The 13,234-nt window shown below is 53.2% G+C and overlaps 1 protein-coding gene across 1 annotated transcript in view; it reads left to right on the forward strand.

Annotated features, from left to right (window-relative positions):
- The window catches only part of palld (palladin, cytoskeletal associated protein), a 37,629-nt gene extending 25,580 nt beyond the window's left edge, over positions 1–12,049 (forward strand). The window contains exons 12-22 of the mRNA XM_062450125.1: positions 3,572–4,220; positions 5,041–5,178; positions 5,525–5,623; positions 6,567–6,788; positions 6,893–7,042; positions 7,156–7,244; positions 8,042–8,174; positions 9,735–9,942; positions 10,027–10,192; positions 10,289–10,422; positions 10,513–12,049. Coding sequence (XP_062306109.1) covers positions 3,572–4,220; positions 5,041–5,178; positions 5,525–5,623; positions 6,567–6,788; positions 6,893–7,042; positions 7,156–7,244; positions 8,042–8,174; positions 9,735–9,942; positions 10,027–10,192; positions 10,289–10,422; positions 10,513–10,694 — 2,170 coding nt within the window. The 3' untranslated portion in view covers positions 10,695–12,049. The remainder of the gene's footprint in view (positions 1–3,571; positions 4,221–5,040; positions 5,179–5,524; positions 5,624–6,566; positions 6,789–6,892; positions 7,043–7,155; positions 7,245–8,041; positions 8,175–9,734; positions 9,943–10,026; positions 10,193–10,288; positions 10,423–10,512) is intronic.
- The last annotated feature ends 1,185 nt before the right edge of the window (positions 12,050–13,234 follow it).

Genomic DNA, 13,234 nt, shown 5'->3' on the forward strand with positions numbered 1-13,234 from the left:
CAGTAAACCAGCCAACCAGTCAGTAAACCAGCCAGCCAGCCAACCAGTCAGTAAACCAGCCAGCCAACCAGTCAGTAAACCAGCCAGCCAGCCAACCAGTCAGTAAGCCAGCCAACCAGTCAGTAAGCCAGCCAACCAGTCAGTAAACCAGCCAGCCAACCAATCAGTAAACCAGCCAGCCAACCAGTCAGTAAACCAGTCAGCCAGCCAACCAATCAGTAAACCAGCCAGCCAGCCAACCAGTCAGTAAACCAGTCAGCCAGCCAACCAGTCAGTAAACCAGCCAGCCAACCAATCAGTAAACCAGTCAGCCAGCCAGCCAGCCAGCCAGTAAACCAGTCAGCCAGCCAACCAGTCAGTAAACCAGCCAGCCAGCCAACCAGTCAGTAAACCAGTCAGCCAGCCAACCAATCAGTAAACCAGCCAGCCAGCCAACCAGTCAGTAAACCAGTCAGCCAGTTTGAGAGGAAAGAAACCACATGAACTCCTCTGACTATTTATACCCCTGAAAGGAGGGAAAGATGGCAGGAGACAGAGGAGAGAGATATTTGTGGTATTACACTGTTACAGTTGGACTCTGGTACGATGTCACTCAATTCTGGGAGCCAGCTGGCTACTTTGTGGCGCTGGAAAACAGCGGGCCGTTGGCATGGCGACAGCAGGACGGCTCCCTCTCTGCTAGGCCTCACTGGACCGCAAGAAAGAGAGAGATAGAGAGAGAGAGGGAGAGAAGGAGAGAGGCGGAGAGGAAGAAAGGGACAGAAAAAGAGTTGGAGAGTGAGATGGAGAGAAAGAGAGGGATAAGGGGAGGGGAAGCACAGTCCATAGTAGAGTTTCTGTATCTCCCCCTCCAACAGAGCCGGCAGTCACTTTCACTGCCCTGTCAGGATTCAGTCATGTGACTATGAGAGGCCTTGAATGTTTCTTATCGATATTCAGAACGTCCTTCTCTTATCAACACTCAGTCAATGATTGAACGGGAATTACTTCTTACCCTACATCAGCCACTGCTTGCCCCCTTGTCTCCTCCTTGAGTCAGAGCGATACCAGGACCATACCACCGCTGAGACAGCTGCATGTCACTCTGCGACCTTTGAACTGACAGCCGTGGAGGCAGCGAGGGTTTATGGAGCAGAGCTGAGGAAATATTGTAGATGAAGCAGCCTGACAGGCCGGCAGGTCAGCTGGAAACACCTCCATGGAGGAGCTGGAGAAGAAGGCCAGGGGAGACATGAGTCACTGTCCTCTAGTCAGGTGGAACAACTGTATATCTGACCATGCAGAGAGAGGAGGGGGGGTAGAGAAACAGATAAAAAGAGAGAGGAGAGGGAAGGGGGAGAGGGAGGCCAGAGTTGTTTGGGGTGTGTGATGATGAATGGATGTTTGTTTGGAAGTAGTTCCATTTAAAGAAAGAGCACCTTTTAAGGCAACCAGATGATGTCAGTTACAGCTGGCTAACATTCCCCCCACTCACTCACTCACACACGTACACACACACACACACACACACACACACACACACAGGAGAAGTCCAGAAGAGGAGATTGAAACATTAATTCAGACATTGTTTGAGGAAGTCCAGTATTAGCTAACTATGTGATGTACGGTGATCAGGCTGGCAGACACATTAGCAGGAGGGAATGAAACACAGGATAGGTTAAGACGACCCAAGTCTGATACTGGATCTTTACTTTCTACATGCATTCATATGTCCTTTTGGATCAAAACATCTGCTAAATGGTTCAAATGTTTACAGTAAATGAGAGGAAAGGGAGGGCCAGACCAGGGGGAGGGAGAGTGAGGATGACAAAGCGCTGAGGAAATGAAGCACGTTTGCTCTCTGGCTGCGTGTCACACTGTTGCCTGAGGAGAACACGGCCAAACAAGGACTCTGGAGCTGGGGGTCTGGAGGAGAGGCCTGGAGGACTGGAGAGTTAGGACCTGGCACTTCCTGTCTTGTGGGGGAGCGTGGGATTGGCCAGGATGAGCAGTGGTCCCGGGGCTCTCACTGACTGCTGTTTAATGTTCTCTACCTTGATTTGACCTGTTGGGAGAGAAGGGGTAGGAGGTGGGGAGGAGGAAAAGAGGAGCAGAGGATGGGGGGGGGAGGAGGGAGAGGGAGGTTGTAGATGAGAGGCTTATTCTCCTGGACTATGAAATGAAAAATAGAAAAAGACTGATTATTCAACATCTGGAAGAGATTTAGAGGATTGATTCTGAGGGCAAGCCATACCGAGAGAGAGAGAGAGAGAGAAGGAGAGAAAGACCATGGAGCCCAGAAGAAAGACTGGTGAGAAACGAAGAAGAGACCGTGCTGCCGAGATGAAAGAGAGGAGAGAGAGAGCGAGAGGAGCAAAGAAGAGAAGGGAGAGACGAAGACAGTCTGTGAAGATCTAGCTAGCCTGCTCTCCTGTCCTACGGTCACTACCCAGCACCAACACATTACAGACCCCCCCCCCCGTCCCCGTCCCTCCCAACAGACAGGGCGTCACCACGCTGTCGTCATAACGACAGGCCACTCTGGTCAGCTTCTTCTCGTTATAGCCTCTCTCTCTCTCGGAGTTTGACGTGATGTTGACAAGCAGAACTTTTAACACGTCAGTGTGGAACGCTGATAGGATATCAGTCCCCGCTGCCAACACTGCAGTTCCCCCCCTCCCCCCACACACACACACACACACAAACAGAAAACACATATGCGCACACACACACAATTGACACAATCACGAACACACACACGTATCCTAGGTTGGCTAGCTGGATGACAGCAGCTTTGTATCATGCTTAAATAGATTCCAGCTGCATTCCTCCCTGTCCTGCAGCGCGTGTGTGTCCATTTGTGGCAGCTTTATCTGCCCCCAAACCCAGCATGACGAGTGTGTGTGTGTGTGTGTCGTCTCTGACAGTGTGTGTGTCTGTGAGTGTGTGTGCGTGCAGTGCTCCGTATGAGTGTGTGAGTGAAGGGGCCAGAGGATGCAGAGGTTTGTCTGGGTATGTCTGCAATGTGCTGATTGGAGACCTTGGGGTGGGGGGCAATTAACTCTCCCCTGTGTGTTTGTGCAAGCCCTGAAGTAGATCTGTGTGTCGTCTGTCAGTTTGTGTGTGTTGTCTCTGCCATTGTACATGGTATGTGTGTGTGTATCCCTGCCGGCTCCAGCTCTGTCCAGTGTTGACTGCAGGTCAGGGGGGGGGGGCCAGCATGGTGCGTGCGTGCGTGCGTGCGTGCGTGAGAGAGAGATGAGAGAGAGAGAGAGAGAGAGAGAGAGAGAGAGAGGAGAGAGAGAGAGAGAGAGAGAGAGAGAGAGAGAGAGAGAGAGAGAGAGAGAGAGAGAGAGAGAGAGAGAGAGAGGAGAGAGAAGAGAGAGAGAGAGAGAGAGAGAGAGAGAGAGAGAGAGAGAGAGAGAGAGAGAGAGAGAGAGAGAGAGAGAGAGAGAGAGGAGAGAGACCCTGCCTGCTCCAGCATGGCAGCTTGAACACAACCAGATGTTTCTACATGTTTCATATGTCTGATTTTCTCTCTGATGTTCAGTTAAATAACTGGTGCTTCACCCCCCTCCTCCCCTACCCTCAGGAACGCCGCCCAGCTGAAGCACCTCCAGCACCAGATCCTTCTAGAACAGCAGGAAGCAGCCGATTGGCTCCTGCAGCAGCAGCAGGAAGGACAGCAGGAAGTCCCTCCCCCTCCGCAGGAAATCCACCTCATCTCCTCCTCTCCCCCCTCCTCCCTCCTTCCAGGAGCTGGAAAGCAACGCCATGCAGACCAGCACTTCAACTACGCCCGCCCAAGCAGTTCATCGCTGCCCAGGGCCCAGCGGGGGCCTCTGGGGGGTTCATCACCCAGTTCCTCTCCTTCCTCCACCCTCTCCTCCCCCCTCTCCCCCTCTGCCTCACACAAGCCCTTTAGTAAGGTCTCCCTCCCCCCCTTCCAGCCTCCCCCCTTCAGTAAGACCAACAGCCTGGATTCCCCCTCCTCTCCCTCCTTCCCCCCTCCTCCTCCCCCCTTCCTCAGCCCCAGCACCTTGTCCTCCCCCTCTGGCCCCGGCCAAGACTTCCCTCCCCCGCCTCCCCCCCCTCCCCCGCCCATCCTCTCCTCCTCCTTCTCCTCCTCCACCCCCCAGTCCCCAGCCTCCAGCTTCCTCTCCTCCGTCCTGCCATCCCCCACCTCCTCCCCCGCCTCCCCTACCGTCAACGCTCTGGGGCTGCCCAAAGGCAATGGGACTGTGTGAGTACCCCAGACAACACACACATGCACACTGGACGACACGCAACATCACACAGATGCACACATACTCCTTCTCTCTCTCTCTCTCTCTCTCTCCCTCCCTCTCTTTCTCCCCCTCTTCCTCCCTCCACTCTTTGCCTGAGGCTGGGTTCTGAGGTAGAAGATGACATGTTTACATTCTTACACAGCGTGTTTACAGCTCTCTGCTTGCCACTAAACACACACACAGACAGACACACTCCGCCCAGACCACCAGGGTCCTGCTAAGGTTTGTGCACATGTGTGCACGTGGACGTTCAGTGTTCGCCCCATCATATGCTGCAAAAATATACTGTCTCTAAAGAAGGCTTGCTGTCAGAAACAGTTTAGTTTTGGGGTTTCCAGCCAAGCTCAGGTTCCAGGCCTCCTCCTTCACCTCCTCACTCCAGGAGCTGTGGTGGGGGTCATTCTCTGGTTCCTGATGTCATAGAGGGGAGTTCTGTATCTCTCTCTGTCTCTATCGCTCTCGTTCTCTCTCTATCAGTCCTCCACTTCTCTGTCCTTCCTCCCCCGAGAGGTAAGATTAGAGGACAACGCCTGGAATGTCCTGATAAGAGAGAGAGCGCAAAAGAGAGACAGAAAAAGACAGAGGACTAACAGCAAAGAAAAAGAGAGAGTGGAGGACTGCTAAAGAACGAGACAGAGTAAGAGAGACAAAGAGAGTGGAGGAGCGATGTGCCCGCGAACCACCACCACGACTACAGAGAGAGGGATGGTAGATCTCAATCTCATGTTGTGACCCCATTAACGTTCTCCCATGTTCTCCGGGGTTTCTCCAGGGCGATGCCCGCCGGCCCACCCCCCGGACCCCTCGCCTGGCATCAGACTCAGACATCCAGGGCTCCAAGGACGCCGTCATCCAGGACCTGGAGAGGAAGCTGCGCTTCAAGGAGGAGCGCATGAGCAACGGACAACAGGTGTGTGTGAGTGTGTGCGCGCGTGCATGTAGGGAAGCACTGTTTCCCAGGGAAGGAGTGTGTGCAGCCAGTAACAGAGGTTTAACACTCATTAACCAACACTACACTCATCAACTTGGACCTGCTACCAGAAACACTGTGCTGGTACACAACTAGAACAGAATTGGATCAAATATAATAAAATAGATAGTACAAGTACACAACTAGAATAGAGTTGGTACTAGAGGTTAGTACTAGTACACAGCTAGGATGGTGCTATAAGAGTGCGTATAGTGGATATAAGGTGTGTGTGTGTGTGTGCGGCGGACTCACACACTAACCCAGCTAACAGCTGAATGCTCTGCAGAGGCTAACGTACGAGGAGAAGATTGCTCGCAGGCTGCTGGGAGCGGACAACGCTGCCACTGTCTTGAGCCAGGAGGGAGACGATGAGCCTGGCACACAGGTACACACACACACACACACACAGGTAGATACACACACACACTATGGTATGTTGTACATTAGCAGCCGGTAGTAGACGTTGTAATACTGGAAGTCATGAAACGTAGAGGTTCTGGGACTGGCACCTTGGCCTGTTAGCATTTTAACCTGCCAGCCTTATAGACAGTTAGCATGCTAGCTTTAACATGTTGGCCTGTTGTCATGCTACCTTTTAGCATGTTAACCTGTCAGCTTGTTATCCTGTCTGGGAACGTTAATGTGCCTGTTATAGTTATGATGATGATATCACACACTGGCTTGTCTGGGAACACGTCACACACACACACATCAGTGTGTGTTCTCTTGATGTCTCACAGCAGCAGACATCACCTCCTTGTTCTTCTATCTCTTCACAGGGCAGCCGATCTCCTGATATAGAATCTGTCCCACAAAAGGTTATTTAATATTATCATCCTCTCTCTTTCCTTTCTCTTTCTCCCCTTCAATGTACCCTCCTTCCCTTCTTCCTTCTCTTTTCCCTTGGTGTGGTCTCCACTTCTGTCTTAACTTATCACCATGGTCACAGATCGTCCGCCACTAGCCCGTCAGCACCTTGACAGCAGCATGCTTGATTGACAGGCGTGTGAGGAAGTGGTGTTCCTGTCTGCATGTTCATCACCAGCAGGCCTGAGGGTGATCCTCTGCCACAGTATAGGACCCTGCTCCTATCTGGAGAGAGAGAGGAGGGCGGGGAGAGAGAGGAGAGATGGAGAGGGAACAGGAAAGAGAGATTGAGAAGGAGCGCAGGGGTGGGGAGGGGGTGAGCTGTAGGGGAAGAAGCTTGTTGGGGGAATGTGCTTTCTCTCTGCACTGGATCTGTTCTAGGAGATAGACCTGGTATTAACACAGGATTATTTCTCCTCCCCTCCTCCTCCCCTCATAACCCCCCCCCCCCTCCCCTGCAGGAGTATAAGGTGTCCAGCTTCGAGCAGCGTCTGATCAGCGAGATAGAGTTCCGCCTGGAGCGTTCTCCAGTGGAGGAGTCTGACGAGGACGTGGAGCATGACGACCAGCCTCCAGACCAGGGGGGGGCGCCCTGCTTCCTGCACAAGCTCAAACACTACAAGCTGTTCGAGGGCATGCCCGTCACCTTCTCCTGCAAGGTCACAGGAGACCCCAAGCCCAAGGTCAGAGGTCAAACGGGTGATGGTGTAGAATAAATAACACACACACACACCTGCACAGGTAGGAATGTGTGACCAGGTAGTGATGTGTGTGTGTGTGTGTGAAGGTGTACTGGTTCAAGGACGGGAAGCAGATTTCTAAGATGAGCGAGCACTACCGTATTAGCCGTGAGGCGGACGGGACGTGCTCCCTGCACACCGCCAGTGCCTCGCTGGACGACGACGGAAACTACACCATCATGGCTGGAAACCCCCAGGTGAGGCACGCACACACACACACACGCACGCACGCACACACACACGCACAAGGTTAGGTACATTACAGCCTGTCCAACTTCCTTTAATTCAAACCTTTTTCTCTTCCCCCTAGGGGAGGGTCAGCTGTACTGGCAGGATGATGGTGCAGGCAGTGAACCAGAGGGGGCGGAGCCAGCGGTCCACACCTGGTCACATTCGCAGGTGAGGTCATGGGGAACTCCTCTGGGATTGGCAGAGACAACACGGGCCAAGGGTGTAACCCTAACAAACAGATTGGTTGTCGATCGTAATGATACATATTTTTTCTTCCTGTTTACAACCTCTGGGCTCCAACACGAGATGGATGGATAGATTAGACACACAGATTGAACTCTTACAGCACTGTAGCTATGCTGGTCTACTGTACAACATCATGCATCAGAAAACACCTTGAATTAGGCTTGGTGGTCATTTGAATGTATTTTATTTGCACAAACTCAACACATAAAACAGTTTTTGAAGCTTTATAGACAAAGAAAGACAACACCAACCACCCTAATTCAGAGTACAGGAGAGACATTATCTAGAACACTCACACACCCACACAGAGTACTCCACGAGTCCTTCCCAGGGTAGATAAGGGCCCCTATCTGATTTGTGTGACTGCGGCTCTTTAAGATATCCATCAGGGCCCTCTTTATCGCTCTCTTTATTTACTTCTCCCTCCCTCGTCTCTCCCTTCCATCAGAGCCCAGCCTTTCTCTCCCTCTCTCTGTCCCCCCCCCCCCCCCCCGCAGGTCTGTGTTCTCAGAGCAGGGATGATGTCATTGTTGTGATAGAGCAGGTAGAGCGCTGAGGTTGTGACCTCGCTCACACAGGAACCCAGGGGAAACCTGGTGAACTTTTTTAACACTTCTCTCTTTCCCTCCCTCCCTCTCTCTCCCTCTACCACTCCCTTGATACCTCTTCTGTCTCTTTCTCTGTGTCTCTTTCTGCATCGCCCTTCCTCCCCCCTCCAGACCCAGGTCCAGGTCCCGGGACAGTGGAGATGAGAATGAGAACATCCAGGAACGCCACTTCCGCCCTCACTTCCTGCAGGCTCCTGGCGACCTCATCGTTCAGGAGGGGAAACTGTGCCGCATGGACTGCAAGGTGATCCTAGACCCCACCCCCAACCACAGCCCCCTTCCCATCCTCTTAGACCCCACCCCCAACCACAGCCCCCTTCCCATCCTCCTAGACCCCACCCCCAACCACAGCCCCCTTCCCATCCTCCTAGACCCCGCCCCCAACCACAGCCCCCTTCCCATCCTCCTAGACCCCGCCCCCAACCACAGCCCCGTTCCCATCCTCCTAGACCCCGCCCCCACCCACAGCCCCCTTCCCATCCTCCTAGACCCCGCCCCCAACCACCGCCCCCTTCCCATCCTCCTATACCCCGCCACCAACCACCGCCCCCTTCCCATCCTCCTATACCCCGCCCCCAACCACAGCCTCCTTCCCATCCTCCTATACCCCACCCCCAACCACAGCCCCCTTCCCATCCTCCTATACCCCGCCCCCAACCACAGCCCCCTTCCCATCCTCCTAGACCCCGCCCCCAACCACAGCCCCCTTCCCATCCTCCTAGACCCCACCCCCCAACCATAGCCCCCTTCCCATCCTCCTAGACCCCGCCCCCCAACCATAGCCCCCTTCTCATCCTCCTAGACCCAGCCCCCAACCATAGCCCCCTTCCCATTTTCCTAGACCCCTGTCCCTGAACATCCTCCGTCATCTTCCTCATCCTTGTGTTCTCCCAGTATTCCTGGTTCTATAGAGGATGAGGGAGGCGGAGTGTTTGACCCCAGTCTGATGGATATCTTACAGGGAGGAGGGTTTCACTTGTCCTGGATTAACCCTTGTGTTATCTTCGGGTCATTCTGACCCACCGTCGTATTGCGAGAACTTTACCGCATACAAAAACAAAATGAAGCATTTTCTTTTAACCGTCGGGCTGTCTCAGACCCCCCACATTGTGAAGGTTAAAAGAAAATTATTTTATTTGTTTTTGTATTGGATAAAATTGGGTAAACACAACGGTGGTTCGTTATGAACCTTTGGGTCATGTGACCCGAAGGCAGCACAAGGGTTAAGAGGGATCAGTATCACTCAGCAATTATCTTTTCTTTCTCCCTTCTATCTGCCTTGTTTTTCTTGCTTCTCCCCCTCTTTTCTTCCTGTCTCTCTCCGTCTCTCTATCCCGGTTCCACCCTTCATGTCTGTCAACAGAAGAAAACTATGTTACAGAAGGCTATTAAACCAGTGCAGCACCATACAGGGAACTGACTCACTATAAAAAGACTGTCTCCTTCTCCACTCACACAGACAAGCAGACAGTCTCCAGTAACTCTGAATGTCAGTCGTATTTATAGACCATCTTTATTCCTACTACTCCCTCTTTTTGTTGGTTTCTAAATGTTCCATGCCAAAAATGTCCCGGGAAGTTCATTGAAGCAGAACAGTGCCTGATAATTACAGCTGTTGCTGTTACTGAGTACACCCCCCCCCCCACACACACACACAGGTGTAATGTTTCAGTGGGTGCTGGGAGAGACCGGTTCTTTCACAGGGTAACCAATTCCCATGAGAACATGCATTCCACCAGACACCCTCGCACGAACAGAAGTCCCGTGACTTGTGTACCTGACTGCTAAGCTCTGCCCCCTACAGGTGAGTGGCCTGCCCACCCCAGACCTCATCTGGCAGCTGAACGGCCAGACAATCCGCCCCGACTCCGCCCACAAGATGCTGGTGAGGGAAAACGGCGTCCACTCACTGGTCATCGAGTCGGTGACCAGTCGCGACGCTGGGATCTACACCTGCATCGCTAGTAACCGCGCAGGACAGAACTCCTTCAACCTGGAACTCATTGTTGCAGGTACGGTAAACACAAACAAATACTGTCTATACACACACACAAACACACTGTTACCATAGTGACCCTGATCCTGTGCCCCCCCAGCCAAGGAAATGCACAAGGCCCCCACGTTCATTGAGAAGCTGCAGAACACGGGCGTGTCTGAGGGCTACCCCGTACGCATGGAGTGCCGCGTGTCGGGGACGCCCTACCCCCAGATCTTCTGGAAGAGAGAGAACGAGTCGTTCACCCACAGCACGGACAGGGTCAGGTACGTCTGGGTCTCATGTCCCTTATTCACTCTGGGGGTTTAAGCTGCGGTACACTTTTTTTTTTTTGACTGTGTTGTGTAAACTCCTGTCCCCAGCATGCACCAGGACAACTGTGGCTACCTGTGCATGATCATCCAGCCGGCCATGAAGGAAGATGCAGGCTGGTACACTGTGTCTGCCAAGAACGAAGCTGGGATCGTCTCCAGCACTGCACGTCTCGACGTCCATGGTGAGTCGTCTAGGTCGTTGTCGTCTTGAACAAAAACAAAACAAATACACAATTATAATAATGTCAATTGTATCTCCTCCTCCCCCCCAGCCCAGTGGCAGCAGCCAAACCTACCAAAGCCTAAGAGGGTGCGTCCGTCCACCAGTCGCTACGCCGCGCTGACCGAGAGAGGCCTGGACGTGAAGGCTGCCTTCTTCCCTGACTCCGCCCCCTTCTTCCCCGACCCCTCCCCCCTGCAGCCAGGAGGGCTGGTGGAGAGCGACGACCTGTAGAGCCTAACGGGGGGGTTCAACCCGCCAACCCTGAGAACTGACCCCCTCACCTGTCCACCTAAAACCATGCAGGGGACAGGAACTACAACTCCCATCACCTAAGGGATTCATGATAATGGCCACATGTACCAGATGACTGATGGGAAATGTAGTCCTGTCCGTCACCCCTTCCCCTTTTGATATCTGTGTGTATCCCAAGCCTCCTTATCATCCGCCAGTCCTGAGAAGCTGAACTCAGCCCTCTGGGCGGGCGCATCGCGCTGAAGACTGGCCGTCCTCGTCCCCGCCGAAGTGCCTGAGAATCCTCAGAGGAGCAGCGAACACCTCCCTCACGCTGAAAACAGTAGCATTATTTGCATGTTAAAGGTGCCATTTTAATCTCCCACCATATGCATAATATACTGTATCTAAATGTAGAAGTACCTCCCCCTCGGACATCCCAGGTGGAGGGTGGGGTGCAGCAGGGATGAGAGGGAGCCCAGGGCGTTGGGGCAGCGGTCTGGGAGGGGCATGGGAGCATACTATCTTAGACATCAGCATTGTCCCACTAATGTAGCTATAGAGTATTATCATTACTGATTGATATTTCACAAGGCCGGCCCTTATATTCTTTTCTTGTTGATTTTGAGTCAAAAAAAAGACTTTGAAAGTTGAAGCTGTTTGGAGTCTTGTGTATGTGAGATGGAATGTTGGTGGGTGTCCTCACCTGATTGGTGGAAAGGGACGGTATAGTAAGGACATGGGAAGTAGAGTTTAGTAGGGGTCGGTTGTGGTCCAATGAGAGGGATGATGAGGCAGGAAGTGTTTCAGGATGACTCAGGACGGATGGAAGTTTGTTGATGATGTAGGGTGTCTCTTAACTCCATCTACATGTCCTGATCCAGGCTACAGAGTGCTGATCACACCAGGTGTTGTTGTATGATGAAGATGGATCCAGGTTCTAGGGACAAAACGACACATGAGATCAGTTTTATTTCTCACATATAAACCTGCATTGAATATCCTGCTTAGGAATAGAGTATACATGTCCTTAGACGATCACTTGTTAAGACCTGTTAAGATCACCCGTCTGTGCATGCTATTATACACCACTTATACAGTGCCAAATTACCAATCGGTTAACATAAGTACAACTTTTTATGCTTCCATTATTCAGTGTTTAACCAGTTACAAAGTTTTAGGTAGGAAAGTGAGCTGTATATTACCATGATGTCGCCTTTCTGTGTTTCACCAACATGGGCCTCTGTCGGGCGATGGTCTTGGCTACAATCTTCTTATTTTCTTTGCCAATCTGTGCCTGTATATGAATCTATTGACACTGTTAGTTTATGAAAGATAATAAAATATAAACATCTGGAAGCATGTGAGTAAGTTATTGCTGAGGAAAGATAAAACCTCTCCCAGACACACGAGGCAACGCAGGCTGACGCAGGACTGTCAGGGACGCCCAACACGTACAGGAAGTGATGTCAGTGGCGTGGAGAGGAACCAGAGGGGAGAACAGATGACATCACAGGAGCTGAGATGTGTGTACAGAGCATGACCCTGCGACACACACTGCAGGCAGATCCCTCACCCCCACAGACAGACCCAGAGGGGGAGGAGGTGGGGGGAGGAGTGGGGGGAAGAGTGGGGAGAAGGTGGGGGGAAGAGTGGGGAGAAGGTGTGGGGAGAGGTGGGGGGAGGAGTGGGGAAGAGTGGGGGGAAGAGTGGGTAGGAGGTGGGGGGAGGAGTGGGGAAGAGTGGGGAGGTGGGGGGAGGAGGTGGGGGGAGGAATGGGGGAAGGAATGGGGGAGGAGTGGGGAAGAGTGGGGAGGAGGTGGGGGGAGGAGGTGGGGGGAGGAATGGGGGGAAGAGTGGGGAGAAGGTGGGGGGAGGAGGTGGGGGGAGGAGTGGGGAAGAGTGGGGAGGTGGGGGGAGGAGGTGGGGGGAGGAATGGGGGAAGGAATGGGGGAGGAGTGGGGAAGAGTGGGGAGGAGGTGGGGGGAGGAATGGGGGAAAGAGTGGGGAGAAGGTGGGGGGAGGAGGTGGGGGGAGGAGTGGGGAAGTGGGGGGAGGAATGGGGGGAGGAGTGGGGAAGAGTGGGGAAGAGTGGGGAGGAGGTGGGGGGAGGAGGTGGGGGGAGGAATGGGGGAAAGAGTGGGGAGAAGGTGGGGGGAGGAGGTGGGGGGAGGAGGTGGGGGGAGGAGGTGGGGGGAGGAGGTGGGGGGAGGAGTGGGGAAGTGGGGGGAGGAATGGGGGGAAGAGTGGGGAAGAGTGGGGAGGAGGTGGGGGGCTGAAACCCAAGCAGCTCTGGTCAGCTAGAGAACCTCCTAGTCTTGGAAAGACTAACAGCATTAAATCTGCTGATCAAAGACGGCTCCCGGCGGCCAGACATTCTGGAGTCTGCTCACCACGGCCTGTCACTCAAACTAGGACACGCCCCCTGGGCTGAGCAGGACCCATTGACTCAGCATGGACGAGAGGCAGGATATGGACAGTAGAACCACACAGAGATATTCCTTTATGGCTACTAGTCATGGAGGCAGAGAGAAAGTTCA

Source organism: Osmerus eperlanus, chromosome 24, assembly GCF_963692335.1.
Source record: "Osmerus eperlanus chromosome 24, fOsmEpe2.1, whole genome shotgun sequence".
NCBI classification, from domain to species: domain Eukaryota; kingdom Metazoa; phylum Chordata; class Actinopteri; order Osmeriformes; family Osmeridae; genus Osmerus; species Osmerus eperlanus.